At 46.3% G+C, this 19526-nt stretch overlaps 1 protein-coding gene across 1 annotated transcript in view; it reads left to right on the forward strand.

The window, feature by feature from the left end:
* Positions 1-19526, forward strand: part of HMCN1 (hemicentin 1) — a 161192-nt gene that overhangs the window by 85202 nt on the left and 56464 nt on the right. Inside the window, exons 38-48 of the mRNA XM_017834940.1 lie at positions 2030-2181; positions 2932-3055; positions 6909-7084; positions 7365-7461; positions 8866-8988; positions 10753-10914; positions 11533-11811; positions 13000-13167; positions 15884-15997; positions 18358-18444; positions 18827-19018. Coding sequence (XP_017690429.1) covers positions 2030-2181; positions 2932-3055; positions 6909-7084; positions 7365-7461; positions 8866-8988; positions 10753-10914; positions 11533-11811; positions 13000-13167; positions 15884-15997; positions 18358-18444; positions 18827-19018 — 1674 coding nt within the window. The remainder of the gene's footprint in view (positions 1-2029; positions 2182-2931; positions 3056-6908; positions 7085-7364; positions 7462-8865; positions 8989-10752; positions 10915-11532; positions 11812-12999; positions 13168-15883; positions 15998-18357; positions 18445-18826; positions 19019-19526) is intronic.

Below are 19526 nucleotides of genomic sequence, written 5' to 3' on the forward strand. Positions count from 1 at the left end.
TAGCTGATTTTCTGTCGGAGTCTTCCATGCAGAACTGTGGCCCAAATTTGGCACAGTGTCCCCAGCTGAGATGCACGCAGAGTATCTAGTTCCTATTAATGTTAATTAATGAGTTGGGCAGTGCATTTCCATTGAATTAATGACCATCAGGGGAGAAACTGATGGCTCAAGGCATGGTCAAAGGCAATTAACCCCACCCAGTGATTAATTCCCAGAAATACTTAGAACTGAGCTCATAATTCTAGTTAAATGAAGAATAACCCACAGTGTCTGTGTGTCTTTTGATGGGTGGCAGAATTTCAGTGGATATGTCCAGAGTTTTCTGGGGAACTAATACTTTCTGACTAAGGCACAGAATTCTAGAACACAATCTGTGCAGTTGCAGGCAGAACTAATTGCATCAAAGGAAGCCCAAACTGCTGTCCATGAACCTACTTAACTGAGCTTGTGTCCTGCCAGGCTCACACGTGGGGAGCTGCTGGAATTTACCATCAACAGGGTTATCATCCAGTTTAGTTGGAATTTATGAGTTTGAGAAGAGGAAGCTCGAGTTTTTTCCCTCTTCCTAGTGGAAGCAATGACTACTTGAAGGAGAACAGACTCAGAAATGCCAAGAAAGTTGGGCTGCATTTACAGAAAGGCTGCTCTGGATTTCCATGTGGCACTTGGCATCGGGAATGAGCACCTTCCTTGGTCATTACTTATTACTTGGTCTTATTCAGTGATTTCTGTTGTTAACAGTGTTATCACATCTTTATTGGCATTAAAAACAATGCTTGATACTGCAGGCTTAGCATTAAATGAAGCCAGGCAGGCCAACTGAAGGAAGCAGGTGGAATTCCAGTTTAGTATATTCATATGATTTCATTGCATTAATTTTTTTCACTTCTCTCTCCCCACTGTAACTTTCTCAGGCTTTTGAGAACAATGAATGCTACTGCACTGCATTAGGGGAGCTGTGTGCATGTGTGTGGGGAAAAAAGGTTATAAAGATTATAAAATCCTGTGCTTTTTTTTTGCCCTTTCTGCTATTACTGAAATGTGTAAGAGTAGGGAGAATCATGGAATGGTTTAGTTTGGAAGGGACCATCAAGCTCATCTCATCCCACCCCCTGCCCTGGGCAGGGACACCTTCCACCATTCCAGGTTGCTCCAAGCCCCGTCCAGCCTGGCCTTGGACACTTCCAGGGATCCAGGGGCAGCCACAACCTGATTTAAGGCTGAGGTTTGCTGAATTTTTTAATGAGTCTTATTTTCAGGACAGAATTTTTTACCTGTTTTCTCCCCTCACAGAGGATGTGTATGAGTAGCTCACACCATTCTCATCCCTTTCCTGAAGTGACTTCAAATACTAAGTTTTGTACTGATCCTGACTTTTAAGTTTTATCATCAAGTTATTAGTGGTAGGAGCAAATAAAATTGGTTTGATTTTTCTCAACAAAAGAAACATCTTCCTTTTTTTAATACTTCTGGTCTCCCTTTCTGACACAGCCCTACAACATTTGCTGGCCTGTGTGCCTGGACTAAGTGTTTAGAGATGTTCCATTAAGATGTTTGGTGTCATCGGACAGGCAGATGTTATCCAATCTGAGCTGGAAGCTGTTCCCATATGCTGTGCAAGGCCAATTTATCACTCTGTGTATGGACTTGCTTTATGTAGTTTACATGATAAACTCCTTTCTTTAATCCCTGCCACTCCTAATGCCTTTCACAAGGTCTAAATGGAGTATCAGAGAAGTTAGAGGGAATATTTTCTGGCTTTGAGTGGTGGTTCCTGGGTTTCCCAGCTGTCCTCTGGGCAGCAGGCCCAGTCCCACATACCTTGCTCACAGTAGTTCCACTGGAGTTATCTGCCTGCTTATGCAAGGGAAGATCAGGATTTGGCACAGAGCAAAGAAATGACAAGAGTTCAGTAGGAGTAACATGAGAGAAGAGAAATAACGTCCAAAAGCAGGCGGCACAATGAATTTCATTGTGATTTACACTCTTAGGGAGCTGTTACAGCTTCTTTTTCTGTTTGGTTTTTCAGTCCCCCCATCAATCTCTGGCAGCAGTGACACGGTGACAGTGGTGGTCAATAATCTGGTGAGGCTGGAGTGTGAAGCCAGAGGCATCCCTGCGCCCATCCTGACATGGCTCAAGGATGGCAGCCCTGTGTCCAGCTTCAGCAACGGACTCCAGGTACTGGGTTCAGATCCTGCTCTGTCTGTGCTGTTCCCTCTTGTGGGAGGAGCCTTCGAGATTTAATGGAAGACAGTAAGTTAGAAGATCTGGAATGGAAGTGTAAGGCTGCTTGCTTGGGTTATTGGTGTGAGTTTAGCTCCAGTAATTGCTGTGTGAAGTATATTGAAATAAAGTGGTTCTTTCAACTGATTTCATACTGAGTAAGAGTTTGCATCAACAATTTTCCACTTACTGGCAAGGAGAGGAAATTGGACTGTATTCCTCTGCTGAAGAGATCTGTGGAGCTCAAGATCACATAATAGCTCATTACATACTATAGTAATTCAGAAAAAAACCCCAACCTTTGATATAAGGAGATATTTTAGAGCTAAAAGCAGAGAGCGTGATTGCTCTTCTAAGGCTGATTTTTATGATCTGCAAGGGAAGAGGGGAAATTTGTGTTCTGTGGAGACAGCTCAGGGCACAGACTAAAGGTCTGACAGAATGTTTGAAGCTGGGGAGAGGGAGGGAGGGATGTCCAGATCCTGCAAACACTTGTGAATGCCAGGAGTCCCCTGTGGACTTGCCTGAGGTTAGAATTCTGCTGTTGCAAGTCTGGATTGAAAGAGAACACTGGGTGCAGGGAGGAGTGCGGGGAGCAGGGAGATGGTGGGAAGCAGCGGTAGTACAAGTATTTAATTTTGAAATGAAAGCTAATAGTGTAAAAGGTGACCCAGGGAACTGAGGTGTGTCCTGAACGCGTTGCAGGTGCTGTCTGGGGGCCGGGTGCTGGCCCTGCCCAGCGCTCAGCTCAGTGACACGGGGACCTACACGTGTGTGGCCGTCAACGCCGCGGGCGAGAGCCAGAGGGACACCGAGCTGCGGGTGCTGGGTGAGTGTCTGACCCACGGCTGGTCAGGAGAGCTGAACACTCCAGGGCCCAGACCTTGAGCAGAGCGAGTACAGATGGTCCCAACCCATGATGGAGGAGGGGTGTGTGCACAGAAGTAAAAATATATTTATGCGTATAGGTCCCCACGTATTAAAGCCTGCAGGTGCAGTCTGCTGTCTGTCCTTGAAGAAGTATTATTGCAGTAGTGACTTCACAAGTTGAATACATAGAAGCTCATTTACAAATGATAGGAGAAAATACATGTTTGTGTAAAAAACATGTAGATCTGCCAGGTGAAAGATATTATTTTGGCCAGAGGTCAGTGGTGTTTATTGCAGCAGAATGAGTCACTGTGAGTTCCCCATCCAGCTCTGCGGTTCCCATCCCATCCTCAAGCCTTGCCCTGCCTGCCTAAATGGTGGGGACTTTTTTACTGCTGATAGTGACACTGCTATGAGCTGTGTTGGGCACAACCAGTCAACTTCGTCTCTTCCAAGGAGAAGGAAATAAATCTTTTGTACTTGGTCAGTTTTCCAGATTGTGTCAGTAAGTTAATTGTGAAATCTCATTGTCTGAACTCGTATGAGATCCTCCTCCCTTCTGAGCTGGACAGGTTCTTGGGCATATGGTGGGATTATTGGGGTGTCCCAATAATTCCTGCAGGGCCAGGAATCAGACTTTGATGATCCCTGTGGGTCACCTTCCAGCTCAGGACATTCTGTGATTCTGTGCTTTCTTGTAACTTGTGTAAGTTTTATCCTGATTTGTTTGTGACTTGTATAAGATGCCTTTTCATATTCATGGAATCCCAGAATTGTTTGGGTTGGAATGCACTTTAAAGGTCATGCAGTCCCACCCCCTGCCATGGGCAGGGACACCTTCCACCAGCCCAGGTTGCTCCAAACCCCGTCCAACCTGGCCTTGGACACTTCCAGGGATCCAGGGGCAGCCACAGCTTCTCTGGGCAACCTGTGCCAGGACCTCCCCACCCTCACAGCCAGGAATTCCTTCCCAATATCCCATCTAACCCTGCCCTATGGCAGTGGGAAACCATTCCCCCTTGCCCTGTCCCTCCATTTCCTTATCCCAAGTCCCTCTCAGCTCTCCTGGAGCCCCTCAGGTACTGGAAGGGGCTCTGAGGTCACCCCATACCATGTTCTCAGAGCTTGTTGTGCTGTGCAGGTTCTGAGGAGCCTGACCTCCTGCTCGAGGGCTGCCCGGAGGGCTGCCAGGGAGTGTGACTGTGGCAAGCTTTGAGTTTCCGTGGACAGCTCAGTGACTGTGGACACCAGTGAAATGAGGATGAGCAATGATCTGCCATTTTGCGGTACCAGATGTGGAGAGGGAGTTTTGGAATCGCAGCACCTTTGTGTTTCTGCTTCTGCTTTCAGTGGGGCAGTGGAGAGAGAACTGGTTGGACTGTGCCAGTCTCCAGCGTTGTGGCAATCCTGAGCATGATTCTGGAAAACCTTGCGAGGAAAGTTAGAAGTCTGGATGTTTTCCAAGTCAGGGATTATTCACTTTTGACTTCCTTGGTTAGGATACTCCCAAATCATGGTGACTTTTGCATCTGCAAGGGGCATTCAGAAATCCAGGACTGTGCTGTGGCAAGTGAGCCAGGTTAGCCTAGGCTGGAACATTTTATGTCCAGAACAAGGAGTATCGAGGTCTCCTTTGGTGGAGGTGTGTATGTCTGTGTAGCATTGCACAGATATGTTTGTCATTCCTCTTTTGTGTTCTGGAAGTTCTGTCCATTTTAGCCAGATGAAATGAAGAGTTAGGTAGGAGTGGTGTATGTTTAAAATTAGTGTTGTATTAAAAGCTGGCCAGAGTTGAGCTCAGCTGCAGGGCCAGCTTGAGTGAAGCTGTCACCAAAAAGCAGTATTGCTTTTCAGACTTGCCTCACAAGGGCAATCTAATTAAGAAGCCACAGGAGGAAAATAATTTAGAGTGCAGTTGGAGCTGGGTTGGTTGGAAATGTGTGGTGTGCTGAGCCAGGAGGTGGAACAATTTGGGTAACTTACAGTTACCATGAGCATAATTAGATTAATTTTAAACCCTGTTCCTTCAGAAATAAATGCTTTAATGTCTGTCTCTCTCTGTTTCACAAACTCAGTTTCCTTTTGAACACATTTCAATTCATTTAGCAGAGAGGAAAAGTAATTGGTGGAAAAGTCTTTGGAAACAAATTTGCCTTCTGCAGGAATGGATCAGGTTCCAGCTCTCAGTTCCACAGCACTCATAAAGAATCTGGGCCTTTGTGAGTTCTACAAAGAAAGAAAGATAAACAGATTTCTTTTCGCTTACTCTATTTCTTATCCACAGGGACCAGGCTTTTCCCTAAATTATTTCCAAACTGTGAAATCAGCAGCTCTGCTGAGAACTTCCTGGGCAAGGAACACAAAGCTTTATTGTCAGTGGGCTTTTGCAGGACACCTCGAGAGCTGTGGGCACCACTCTGGGGCTCGTCAGGATCCAGTCACTTGGGTTCAGAGGGAAGCCCGGGGTGTTCTCACTGACAGTCCCTTCTCACCCCAAGGTTTTGTGCAGTCAGACTTGCAATGTCTGGAGGAATGGGTTGCAAAACTGAAAAGCAAAGGCAATGTGACAATAAAGGTTCTTATATTTGGCCCTGGTCAACTTTCCGGGGATAATATTTCCTCCGTTGTCTTTTTGACTCCAGCCATGAACACTTTCCCTATGGAAAATTGCTGACTTGCTGTTCCAGGTTCTCAGTTGCTTTGTTTTTCTTGTTGTGGAAACACAAAATTTAAAAATGGGAGGAAAAAAATGTGTTTTCTTAAATCCTGTCACTGTTCAAGAACAGCTAATGGGCTTCCACTTAAGTGTCCAGTGGTTTTGGGTTGTTTTTACTTCTACACAGAAAACTTCCATTCCAAAAGCTGATTTTTCTACTGTATAATTGGGAAATAATAGTGTAATAATGAAGTTATCACTGAAACTGCAGGACAAATCTAAATCTAGTGCTCAGTGCCAACAACTGCAATAATTAGCAGATCCCACACAAAGCAGATAGACAAACTAATTGTGGATTATGACTTGATGATTAAGTCATTAACACATTGATTTGCTTACCAACCACCTAAGTTCTTATTCTGCCATCTGCATTTGGCCATCTCTGGACAACATTCATCTGTAAGTCAGATTTCTCCTTAAGGCCAGCTATCCTTCTTGGCACTGTCTGGACCAGCTTAAGACATTTTCAGCTTCTGGGGCTGATAATTATCTTGTGAGCCTTTTCACTCAGCAGCTCTTTTTCTTTTAGCAGGAATGCATTCCCTATCCTTTGTGTATTGGGGATTTTCCTTTCTAGCAAAGGTTCAAGGTGGTTCTTTTAGCTAGTCCTGGCTTATCTATATGATTTCTCTGTAGCTGATACCTTCCTAATGTGTGTCCTGTGTGGAGGATATTCTGTAAGTAAAAACATTATTCTCGTGCTTTTTGTGATATAAAGGAGACTTCAGTCGTGTGTCAGAAAGGCAGCAACTGTTATTTTTGCTAATTGAAGTCTGTTAACTCCATATTATGTTTACGTGGGGAAGCCTTCAATGTTGAAAGGTCCTTTGTGGTAGGACAAGAGGAAGTGGCCTCAAGATGCACCAAGGAAGGTTCAGGTTGGATATTAGGACAAATTTCTTCACTGAAAGGGTGGTCAGGCCCTGGCACAGCTGCCCAGGGCAGGGGTGGAGTCCCCATCCCTGGGGGCATTTCCAAGCCCTATGTCTGTAGCCCCTTGGGACAGGGGTCAGTGGTGGCCTTGGCAGGGCTGGGGGGTGTTTGGAGAGGCTGATCCCAGAGGGCTGTTCCCAGCCGTGTGATCCCATCGCTGCAGTGCCCCCGGACATCGCGGGCGAGGAGCAGAACGTGTCGGTGCTGGCGAGCCAGGCCCTGGAGCTGCTGTGCCAGAGCAAGGCCGTCCCCCCGCCCGTGCTCAGCTGGCTCAAGGACGGGCAGCCCCTGCTGCAGAAGCCGGGGCTGAGCATCTCCGAGGATGGCAGCGTGCTCAAGGTACGCTGGGCAGGCCGGGGGGCCCTCCTGGGGGCTGCACCCGCTGCGGGGGCACTGGGCACCGCTGGAGATGGGGCAGAGCTGGGCTCTGGGAAACAGTGGCGTGGGAGGAGTGAGGGAGCTCAGAGACCTGCCTGTCTGGGGACACACTGGGCTGCGTTAATACTCTGTTGTTAGTATTCAGGGAGACAGATGTAAAAATAAAATTGAACTCTGAGCCCCCTGTCCCTGCAAGTTTCCCGTGTAAGGAGAAGAAATGCAGGTTTTCCTCTCCCCCCAGATCGAGGGAGCTCAGGTGCAGGACGCGGGCCGGTACACCTGCCAAGCCACAAATGTTGCTGGGAAGACCGAGAAGAACTATAATGTCAATATTTGGGGTAAGACTTATTAAAATTGTGATGTGAAACACCAAAATCCTCTCTAGTTCATCAGCACTCAGTTGCTGAGGCTCCTGCAGGGGGATGTTGTTGTATTTGCTGTACTTGAACAGGCCCAAGTGCTCACATTTTTCAAATTGCTTTAATTGAGTTCTAAATTAATAGCAGCTACTTCCTAGGCCTTTGTTGGGCTGGGTCTGCTTGCATGAGTAGTTAGAGCTGTAACTATTGAATGGCATCCCTGCCCACGGCAGGGGGTTGAAATGAGATGATCTTTAACTGTCCTTCCAACCCAAACCACTCTGTGATAACCAACTGGGTTTGTATCCATAGCTTTAGTGCCAGTTAAAGTAACCTACCAACCTTCCACTCATTTAAGTGCTGAAGCATGGACTTTCAGATAAATAAGAGCTGCCTTACCTAGATTTATTTGCTCTACAAGGTTATCAGTGCTGAATCATAAAGATAGCTTTAGTTAAATTTTTTTGTGGCTCTCTGATGAATGTGACTTAAGACATTATTTTAATAATTGATTTTTGAATTTTTTTTCCTGCACCATCATTTTCTCCCCACATGCAAATTGAAATATCTCTTTTTTGCTATTATAAATCAATTTCTTGCTTTGAAATCACACAGCTAAAATTATCTAAAAGGGTTGTAACAGTAAAATCACAATTTTTAGAACAGAATTCAATTCTGTCATTATTGATTAAAAATAAACATTCATGGCATTTAAATTAGGGGTGGATATTGTAGCACCATGCCCTTTTCCCATGCTGAAGCATATACCATTTGCTGTGCGTGTCAACCTCTTTTTTTTTTCAGTCTCTACTGTTTCCATCTGATGAAAATGGTTCCCTCGTTCCTAGAAGGCATCAGAGGAAAAACATTGGTCCCTTTTATCTGCAGCTGCTTTAAGAGTCCCAGAGCTGTAGAGCAAAGCTGTCCCTGTGCTGCAGGAGGGTGTTTGAAGGGATGGGGTCTGTACCTTGGATGTGGCAGCCAGTGTGCTGATGCAGGAAAACTTCCAAGGAAAACCATAGGCTGAATTTTAAAAGTCTAGTGATGATCTCTGTAGGTTTGCTGGCTGAGCCAAGCTCTCAGAGTTGGAGTCAGTTGACATAAGTCCCCAAGCCAGCTTTGTTCAGTGACACCCATTCAAAGTCAGCCCAAAATAAAGCCTGTGCATGCAGCAGAGCCTGGAAGCTGGAAGGATGGATGCAGTCATTCCCAAGTGTATTATTCCCTACCTAGGGCCTGGTTTGCATTGTCAGCAGGAGGATGAAATCCTTGTCATTGCTTCAGAGCTGAGTGGGGCAGATTTGTCTGAGGGTCCTTTGGGGTTTCCTGCTGGCTGATGAGCTGCTCTTTCTAATGCTGCAATTACTTGGCATCTCTCTGCAGTGTCCCCAAGTATTTCTGGCTCAGATGACAGCTCTCAGCTCACAGTCACTGAAGGGAGCATGATAAGCCTGATCTGTGAGTCCAGTGGCATCCCACCACCCAGTCTCACCTGGAAGAAGAACGGTGGGTAACTGTCCACTGTCTGTTTTATAAAGCCAATGGGATAATTCTGACCTGAGGGTTATTTTTTCGCTTGTGCATGTTTTGGATGGTGTGTTCTGAGGAGCTAAAACATGCAGGGATCTACACAGTCCTGATGTGGAGTAAAATGAACTCCAGTAGTAGATAATTCCCTTCTCTCTAACTCACCTCTGCTTGGATTAGGTGTCAGTATTCCTAAAGGAGTGCAAGAGAAGCCCAGTGCAGAGATTCCTGAACTGACACAGAAATGGACTGTGAAGGATTTAACCCCTCTCAATGTGTTTATTTACCCTGGGGCAGCAGGACAGCACAAGGTGTCCCTGCCCATGGCAGGGGGTGGAAATGGGTGATCTTTGAGGTCCCTTTGAACCTGAACCGTTCTGGGACTGTAAGACTTGTTTGTGATCCAGGCAGCAGGGCTGGGACTCACTGGGAAGCCCCATGGAGTTGAGGGTCTCTGCCCTGTGATCCACTGCACAACAGACAGATCCTCTGAGTTGTTTTTAAATTTGCAGCCAGGGTAACAAGTAACAAAATGCATCGAGTTGTGATTGCTTTTGGGCTTTACTGAACTCTTTCTCTCATCCCATCTAAGAGCAGTCTACACACCTTTTTGCTTTAGGGATTAAAGTAATGTTGCCAAACACCTTTTTATGAATTGCTAGACAAAAGCAGGGGTTTTTTTAGCACATTCCTTTAAACAAGGACACTTCTGGAGACAGACTGTAAGACAAAATAAGGTGTTGTACTCTTTCAGTGTGGTAAATCCTTTGTTATTAATCAGTCTTTCCTAGATCAGTGTTCATCTAGGCTGCACATTTCAGTGTGGTGTATATCTGTACTTTAAGTAATTTTGCCTCGTGGAAAGAGCAGATTTTAATTACAAAACACTATTTCTAACGCATAACATTTTCAGAGAAGATGGAGTTTATCAAGTTCTTTCTAAACCCTGTCTCTTGGAAGCTAAAAAGGATTGTATGATGTGTTCTAACAATTCATTGCAAGACTAGCATGTGTACACTTCAGTGGCAGGAAGGGGACTTAAACTTGTTGGAAAGCCTGGAAAAGCAGTTACAAAGGAGGAGGAGTAGATTTGTCAGCACATTCGACATTTGGTGCACTTTGTAGAGAAGATTTTAAATACACGAGAGGGAAATGAAGATTGAGCTTGTAAGAATGATCCATGGCAGGTGCATTCCTTCTGTCAGCAAGTCCCCCTGTGATTTGGAGAGGTTAAGATTCAGCATCTGAGGTCACCAGGACTGAAAAATCTGCTGAGAGAATGTGCTGGTATTTTGCTGTCACATTGCTGCTGAGGGTTTCCTGGGCAGGAGGCTGTGCACGTGCCCTGTGTGACACAGACACAAGTGGGGTGAAAACTAAATCAGGTGTTTCTAAGCGTTGGCTGTGCTGGGTGAGACAATTCTGGACTGAAAAAGGAGTTACATTTTATTGGAAGTGCTGAACTCTGTGCTCAGTGGAGGTGTCCAGCACTCAGGGAGGATGTGAGTGACTGTGCTTTAGCTCAGGGTGCTCTGGGCCGTGGAGTCAGCAGTTAACACGGGGAGTCCTCGGAATCTGCTTGGGTGAAGTTCCTCCTGTCTGGGAAACCTCTGACAGAGCAGCTGTAAAATGGGCAGCTCTGCAGCTCAGTTCTTTCGAAGTGAGCCAGTGGACTTGATAGGAGGTGACACATGTGCTCCTTACCCTCTTCTGTGGCTGGATCTGAGAGAAGGTGTCTTGCAGGCTCTCCCCTGGTGCCGGAGCTGTCGGGAAGGGTGCGGGTGCTGTCTGGGGGCAGACAGCTCCAGATTGCCATTGCTGACAAGTCTGATGCTGCATCTTACACCTGCATTGCTTCAAACGTGGCTGGGAGTGCCCAGAAGGAGTACAGCCTGCAGGTGCACAGTGAGTACCAGGATAGTCCTGATCGTATGTGCCAGCTCTGCAGTAGTGTTATGGAAGTGTGGTCGGTGCAGTGATGTTGAGCTGCAGGGTTTTCAGAGACTGAGGGCTGGCTGTGGGACAATTTAAGGGTAGTCCAAGAAGAATGTTAAGTAATTAAAATTTTGGCAATCTGAACTCAGAGCATGACCAAGACATTGCAGATCCCTGTTGGAAGTGCATGATACCTTTTAGGTAGCATAAAGCTTCTTGTTTCCAAACTGCAGCAGTGATGACAACTAACTGAACTGAGATTTCCCTTTGTTCCCTTAGATTTTACTGTGTTTTGGTCAGGAAGGTGGTGTTTTGAAACAATCTCATGAAAAAGAAAATCTCCCAAAATCAGTAGGGATTGACAGCGTTTGGGGCTGTCATTTTTGATTTAATTTTTTCTTCCTGTTTGCATTTTTAGAATTGCAAGTTAACATTTAAAAAAAAAAACGTTTTTACTTTGTGGGGTGGAAGGAGGGAAGAAGAGATTATTTGTCTGTTCTTGGCCCTTCTGATTGGGCAGCCTTGCTTGTTATTCTGTTGAGAAGCAGGTGAGGATGCTGAAGTGTTGCTGTGTTTGTTCTTCCACAGTTCGACCGACTATCCTGAACAGTGGCCCCCACCCATCCGAAGTGGTGGTCACGCAGGGCAGTGAAGTGTCCCTGGAGTGCGAGGTGCAGGGTGTTCCTGAGCCAGCAGTGACGTGGATGAAGGATGGGAGGCCCCTGGCTGGGGGGGACGTGCTGCTGCTCCGCGGGGGCCGCGTCCTGCGGCTGGAGCGCGCCCGCGTGTCCCACACCGGCCACTACCTCTGCGTGGCCTCCAACGTGGCCGGGCTGGCTGACAGCAAGTACCACCTCAGTGTGCATGGTGAGCCTGTGCCAGGGGGGCAGGGGGCACAGGGACAGCCACATCCACCCAAGGCTGTCCAAACAGCAGTTGTTTGTGCAGCTCAATGCATCTGTTGCGGGGGGCAGTTCCACCTGTGGGTCACTGGTGCGGTTTCAAAGGCAGTGTTATAAAAATCCAAATCCAGTTGTGTAATTCCTGAATATTTTAAAATCTTAGCGCTCTCTCTGTTAATATCAACCTACCCCCAGCTGCTTCATCTCCCAAGGTAACCAAGATCTGGTACCATTTTATATGATATTGGGGTGAGTGTCATGATATTTTACTGTGGGAGACAGAAATTAGGGTTTAACGGAGACCACCCTCCTAGTGGCCACCACAGGGGTATTGCCTGGGGACAGCCAGGATCACAGGGATATGAGCATCAGGTTCTCTGATTTTACACGGTCAGAACACTTTAAAGATTGTACTTCCAGGTATAACTCATCCAGTTGGACTGGTGGCATTGATCAGAACGTCACGTTACCTTACAGCTCCTGTAATGCTTTTGCAGATGAGCTTTTGCATTTCATCAGACACTGAATATTCATGTTCTACTGCGAGCACAGGAATTCTTATTAAAAACAAGAGGCCAAAATTACTTACCAGTTTTATTCTTTGTTTTGAATATTTGCTGTGCTGTGTTATCAAACTTGTGGGTAGTAAAGAGAAACTTCAAACCTCCTCAGTGCTGGAGGATATTGGTGAATTCTTGACCCCAGGCCTTATGTTCTGAAGTAGGAACTGTAGAGCTTCTTCCAAAGTGGAAATGTTCTTACTCCTAGCAAAGAAAAGCTAAAGATCAGTTTGTGGTAGTTATTTTAATAGGGGGTTGTTCTTTCCATGAGGAGATTCTGTCATAATTCTGTCAGTGCAGGAATTTTCCCCAGTGTGTCATTTGATGCTGGGAATTATAGTTAGCGTAGACTGGACAGGACTGCTATAACTGTTATTTGCTTTTAAGCCATAAAATAAAAGTGGTAGATAGAATTTAAGTTTATTATTTCCATGCCACTACACAGTAAGAAATAGTCATATGTAATATTAAATGTCTCTGTTCTGTAGCTCCTCACTTGCCAAGCCTAACTTGGCTTCAGTGAATTATGTTTTGTGAGCAAAGTTAATTTTGATTTGTTCTGAAGCGTGGCTTTTCTTTGCTCCTTTCTGTAGTTCCCCCGAGTATTGCTGGTTACCTGCAGATGCCTGAGAACATCAGCATTGTGGAGAAGAATCCCATCTCCCTGGTTTGTGAGGCCTCAGGAATTCCCTTGCCAGCAATAACGTGGCTCAAGGACGGATGGCCTGTCACCCTGAACAACTCGGTGCGAATCCTCTCAGGTACAAAAGCTGCAGTGATTTAAATAAAAAATGAAAAAGGGAAAGGGCTGAAGGGCCCTCTGCATCTACACCTGAAAGGAGGAGGTTTGGTTTATGAATCTGTAAGGAGCAGGAAAGAAGAGAAATGGTTACTCAGTGCCAAGTTTTTACCTAAATGGGGTCAGATTGGCTGAACAGCTGAAAGTTGGTACCTGCTTTGAGTGTATGGGCCAAAGGCTGGTGATGTTTGTGCTGTGACGTGGACTGAGCCACAGCTTGGGCTGTTGGGGTGTGGTAGTGCAGAGCTTGCTTCCAGAAGCAGGTCAGGTGGCAACACCTCGCTGTGTTGGGAAGTGGGAGGACTGGCTTGGCAGCTGCACCGAAGTTAAAGGGGTGTTACAGGAGGAAACTGAGTTGTCAGCAGCCCCTGAGATGACAAACTGGGTACCAAGCAGGTGCCAACACATTTTGTGTTGCCTTCCCATCTGTTCAGGGATCAGCTTTCTGGGAATGTATCCCTGCCTGTGGTAGTTGGAACTAGATGATCTTTAAAGTTCCTTCAAACCCAAACCATTCCAGAATTCTATAAGTTAAGTATTTGGTAATAACTGAGGTGTTTCTTTGAGCTTGGTTTGCCACTCACAGCTCGAAATCTCATGAATATAAGTTTTGATGGAGTTTCTGATACTCTGGCATAGCCACCACCCAAAGCCAAGCCATCCTGCAGCATGAACTCAAGAGGCAGGGAATGGAGCTGGAAGGTATTTAGGAGCTCAGCTAAGACTGGGTTTGGAGCTGAAATGTTTCAGGAGTTTTTAATCAGTGGGACTTTTAATGTTGCATGTAGTCCTGGCCTCTGCTTTTCCATTTTTACATACAGCACGTGGAAAAGGAGTGGGGGTGTGATTATTATCCATATAAACCTGGCAGTGGGAGCTGGCTGCATTCCTCCTCGTGTGAAGTTGCCATCAACACAAATAACATCTTCTGGGCTTGATTGTTTGTGTCCTGTCTGTGGGTTTCTACACCCACACCACTATCACCACCCGGATCACAGATTGGGAGGGGGGAGACAAAAGGCTGTTTATTGTCTCTGGATTTTGGCTGCCATGGGAGGGGAAACACGCCAGGACCTGGCTTTGTGTGCCAGCAAACCTTGTGCTTCAGAAAGCTACACATTGTGGGAGTGAAGTGTAACCAACATGGCACTTGGAACTTTATTTGTGCTTGTACAAGCATAAAAACCAACAAAAATCCTCCTCTTCAACTAATTTAGGAGTTCAATACTTTGCCAAAGCAAGGTTTTGGTTCTGTTGACTGAAAACATACTTGGCATTGCAGATAATTTCAATGTGTGGACACACTGCTGGCAACTTTTAGTGGGCTAATTCAGATCACAGAGTCTCCTGAGCTGGAAGGGGCCCACAGGGATCATGGAGCCCAACTCCTCCTGGCCCTCCACAGGGACCCCAACAGTCCCACCCTGTCCCTGAGATCATTGTGCTGATACTGATGTTTCATTTGGATGATCTTCCTGTGTATCCTCTAGGAAAAAAAAAGGAAAAACATTCCACTGTAGCCCACCTGCTTTCCTTGCAGCCCCTGCCCTAAGCTGCACTCTGACTTTAGGAGGGACAGAAGCTTTAATTGAACTAAATATATAAAATCCTGTGCTGCGTCAGCACTGGGGGCCTGGCTGTGTTCTGGTGTGTGATACCAGGGCAAGCCTCAGTCTCCTGCAGCCAGGTACCTGCTTCATTTTGCTGCTTCTGGGTCCTTGTTAGGGGGTGGATGGGAGAAGGGATCAGGGAGACATGAGGCTGGAAGAACTGAGCCTTCCAGGCAGAATTCCTTGGGCAGAGGCACATCATTAACCAGCCCGGCAGTTTCTTCCTTCCAAGCCCATGAGCAGGAGCATCAGTTCCTGGGCTCTGTGCCAGCAGTGACCCCTGGGGACATCCACAAGCAGGGGATGCCCGTTTAGGATGTGGAGTATGGTGTGGGAATGCTAATGGCAGAGCTGCTGGCCAGAAACTGGGAAAGGCTGCAGGCTGGCCACCACCTTTGTTTTCACACTCAAATGCTCCCTGAGGTTTGTTTTGCTGTTCCTCTGCCAAAAAAAGAAGGGAAGAGAGGTTACTGTGCCATGGCAAAGCAGGGATATTCCTGGTCCTTTGGTCAAACATACTTGCAGATGTTATTCCTTTTAAACTAACATATCTGTGCAAAGGTGACCTGACAACTGCTCTGCCACAGTGTTAAAAGGAATCTGTTATTTTAAACCACTACATGTAAACCAGTTCTGTTATTACTTGTTATTATTATTGATGGCACAATTATTGCAAGTGCTAGAAGGGAGGAGTGGAATTTTGTTCCTCATTTATACATGTGAAAATATCTTTAGGGCATTTATAACATTAAGTGTTTATAAAAATAAATCTATTTTTATGTGTAGACACGCCCCCCTCCTGATGAGGCCTTATTATTTTTCCTGTATATTCAGGTAGATTCTCAGTGTATGGCCAGGCACTGAGGTGAATGACAATGCTGCTGAAACGCTGGGTCCTGTCCCAGTTTCCTGGCCAGAAGTACAGGCGCAGGTCCTTCCCGGGCAGACATCCCGGGTGTCTGTGATCCGGGAACTCCGTGTGCGGGTGGTTGGGGCGGGCCGGGAGGAGCGGGCAGTTTGCTCTGCAGGCTGTGGCAGGGCAGGGTGTGACCTGTGCTGTGGTGCCAGGGGGCCGGACGCTGCGGCTGGCGCACACGGGCGCGGCGGACGCGGGGCAGTACACGTGTGTGGCGACCAACGCTGCGGGGCGGCTCACCAAGGACTTCCACCTCGCTGTCCTGGGTGAGTACAGCACCAGCTCTGGCACAGCACAGCGGGGGGCTGGGCACTAAGGAGGAGGTCTTGGCTGGTGTTCTAAAAACGTTAAGCCCAAACATACGTCCTTAAGGGAAAAAATAAGTGAATTTGATGCCATGGACAGAAAATTAGGTTGTAAAGAGAAGGCTCTTCTACACAGCGTCACAGAATCCCAGAATGGCTCGGGTTGGAAGGGACATGAAAACCCATCCCATTCCACCCCCTGCCATGGGCAGGGACGCCTTCCACTAGCCCAGGTTGCTCCAAGGGAATCCAACCTGGCTTTGGACACTTCCAGGGCAACCTGTGCCAGGGCCTCCTCACCCTCACAGGGAAGAATTCTTTCCCAATATGCCATCTAACCCTGTCCTGTGGCAGTGGGAAGCCACTCCCCCTTGTCCAGAGTCCCTCTCCAGCAACCTTTAGGAGAGTGCCCCTTTAGGCACTGGAAGACACTCCAAGGTCACCCTGGATCTTTCTCTTCTCCAGGATCAACAGTCTCAATTAATACGATGCCAACCTTCAGTCATTAGAGCCCTTGGTATGACAAAGGATAGAGACCAATGGGTTAGGGGGTGATCCTGCTGACATATTTAGGCTAGGAGTGCTCCAGCAGGCTCTTCAGAGGCTATTTGGAACCATTATTGTGCAATTTGGTCACATTGCTTAGTTTTAAAAAACACTATGTTTCCCAGAAAACACAGCTTTTTGTTTTAGTAACTATTTGTCGTTTTTATCAACAACTCTTAGGCCTGATGCAGGTTGTCTTACAGCATTTCTGTGTATCATTTTTCTTCTCCCTGAGGTGCTGAGCACCACCAGCCCCCCTTGCCTTCAGCTGACTTGGGCACAGTCAGCCTGTACATGATAACTCCCATTCATGTCAGTTCATGTTTATTTGATGAGCTCATGGAAGTGTAAGTGTGGTAGAATGGAAGAGATGGATAAACACTGGAGAGCATTCATTGTCTGACTGTTTTCTTTGGAGGGTTTTAGTAGCAGGGTGTTCTTGAGGGTTCTGGGAACCTCTATTGCATAGGCTTTGTTTGCCTTGAAGAAAAATGCTCAGTGAAGCTGATGTCAAGTGGAAAATTCCATTGTTCAGTCTTCTCTTCCCTCCCCCCAAAAATTCCTTTGTCTTTCTAGAGGAAAGTTACTGAAATGTGGGCTGATGGTGGCACAGAATCCTCACCACCTCACTGTCACTGGGAACTGTACAGGGACATGCCAGGGGTTCTCTGGATTGTTGGAGGAGGTGCAGCAGTTTGCAGGGAGAGCTTGGTGTAATAAGCACAATATTTGAAAAAGGTTCAGTGTGGCTTTGCTATGTTTTTGAAATTCATATGTGCTGACATATTACTGTATTATTTTGGGGCCAAAGCATGAGTTGCTGTGTTTGTTTATGAATAGTAACATTTGACCCGACTTAAGTCCTTAACTTCAGGATTTTAAGTTGTGTTTTGCCCCCATCTGTTTCCTTCACTCCAGTTTGAACCCTTCATAAGTATCAGCAATCTGGTGTAACATTATTTTTCTCTGTTGACAGTGAATTCTGCATATTCCCACGATTCTTATTTTTATAAAACTTTGGCTTCCAACATAGTGCTAGATCATAAATGTGCTGCTGAATGTATATTTTAATTCCTCTCTCTTTAGGTCTTCTGTCTATGAAAGTTTGCATTTTATAGGGTTATCAAAGTATAAATCTGTCTCCTTAGTGTGGCATTTTTGTGAATAAACTTCCCAAAATCCCATGGAGACTGAGCTTGCTTTCTTATAAGTCTCCTTTTCAGCCTGTTGTACTCCCTGCCTGCTTTGATTTGTAGTGCCACTTTATTTTGACCTCAATCTACTGATGGTTCTATTTAAAAGAAATAGCTGATCTCAGCTCTTAACCACCACACCTTAATAATCTGTCCTTCCCCATCCAAAAGCACATGTTGACTAGGATTACTTGGAAGCATCATCCAGGTCAGCCATACAGTAAGAGTTGCCTTGCCCGGAGTTGGGGTGGGATAGGTATTTTAAGGGTTTTATCTTCCATTTCCCTAGAGAAAGGTAATTTGTACCACAGCAAGATGCCTTTAGACCTACATAGTTTGTTTATTCCTGCATGGAATTAGCTGTATTTGCATAAAACACAGGTGTGCCTTTACACAGCATCCACTTGTTGGGAATCTGTTGTATTGCTCTTTTTTTGTGACAATGATTGTACAACCAAACACAAACAGTGGTGAGTTTGTTTTCCACATCCTGGATCCCTCCTGCCAGGATCATCAGGCAGCCTGTTGTGTTTAAATGTTGTGAGTAACCCATGGTGCTGTTGTGTTCCTGCCCGTTTGCAGTGCCTCCAGGGATCGTGGGGGAAAACAAACTGGAGGATGTGAGAGTGAAAGAGAAGCACACAGTTACCCTGACGTGTGAAGTGACAGGTAAAAGAACACTCTATTACTTATCTTTGCTTGTCAAACCCATGGTGTCCATCACTTTTGGTGCTGAACATCATCTTCTTAATGGAATTTTCAGTTGAGTGGAATTTTTAAATCTCAGATTTAACCCTGGTGCTTAGAGCAGGACTAAGCACTCCTTGTAAAGGTTGCATAAAATGAAACCAAGAGAGTAGTTACTGTGGTATTTCTTCTCCAAAAGCCTGTGGAATTTCAGAGGAGGTTCAAAGTCTTCAATAATGCATGTTCCAAGGCATCTCCCCACAGGGTGTGTTTTAAAAGGACACCTGAAACTGTATTTTTGTGTTTCTCAGAAATCTTGGCATACCCTGGAGGTTATATCTGCTGCTTTCTTTCCTGCCCTAAGGGAGCCCAGTGCCACAGATCAGCTGGCTGAAGGATGGGCAACCTGTGCCTGAGGATGGAGAGCACAGGGCTCTGTCTGGGGGGCGTTTGCTGCAGATCTCCAACGCCCAGGTCGGCGACACCGGGCGATACACGTGTGTGGCATCCAACGCTGCCGGGGACAGGAGCAAAACCTACAGCCTGAACGTGCTGGGTAAGGACCTGGGCTGGCTCCTGCCGGGAACAGCCATCTCAGGAGGAAAGATAATCCCACTGGAGTTGTGTAGTGCTTTACTGACAGCAGTGTGCAAGTCACCTGTCCACAGCGACAACTGTCCAGCTTAGGAACTGATAGTGGTTCAACAGAAACACCAGTGCTGCCCCTCAGACAGCACAGAGCTGGAAAATAGGGAACCATAACGGGATATCATCCCTATGGAATGGGCAGGACAGCACATTGGCTTATTGTGAGTCAAGGAAGGAACATCTGAAGAGCCCTTCAGATTGTGATCTCTGCAAAAAAGCTGTAACCATCTGCAGTTCTCTTTGTTTTTTCCATGAGGGCTATTGCACAACCAAGAGCAAACAATGGCCAGTTTGTTTTCCATAGCCTGAATTCCCAGGCTCACCCCTCCTTCCAGGATCATCAAGCAGCAGCTCTGCCAGCTGCTGCACAAGGAGTGGTGGCTGAATTCCTGGTGACCTGTGCTTGACAAAGGAAT

This window comes from Lepidothrix coronata, unplaced genomic scaffold, assembly GCF_001604755.1.
Source record: "Lepidothrix coronata isolate B3197 unplaced genomic scaffold, Lepidothrix_coronata-1.0 Scaffold246, whole genome shotgun sequence".
NCBI lineage: Eukaryota > Metazoa > Chordata > Aves > Passeriformes > Pipridae > Lepidothrix > Lepidothrix coronata.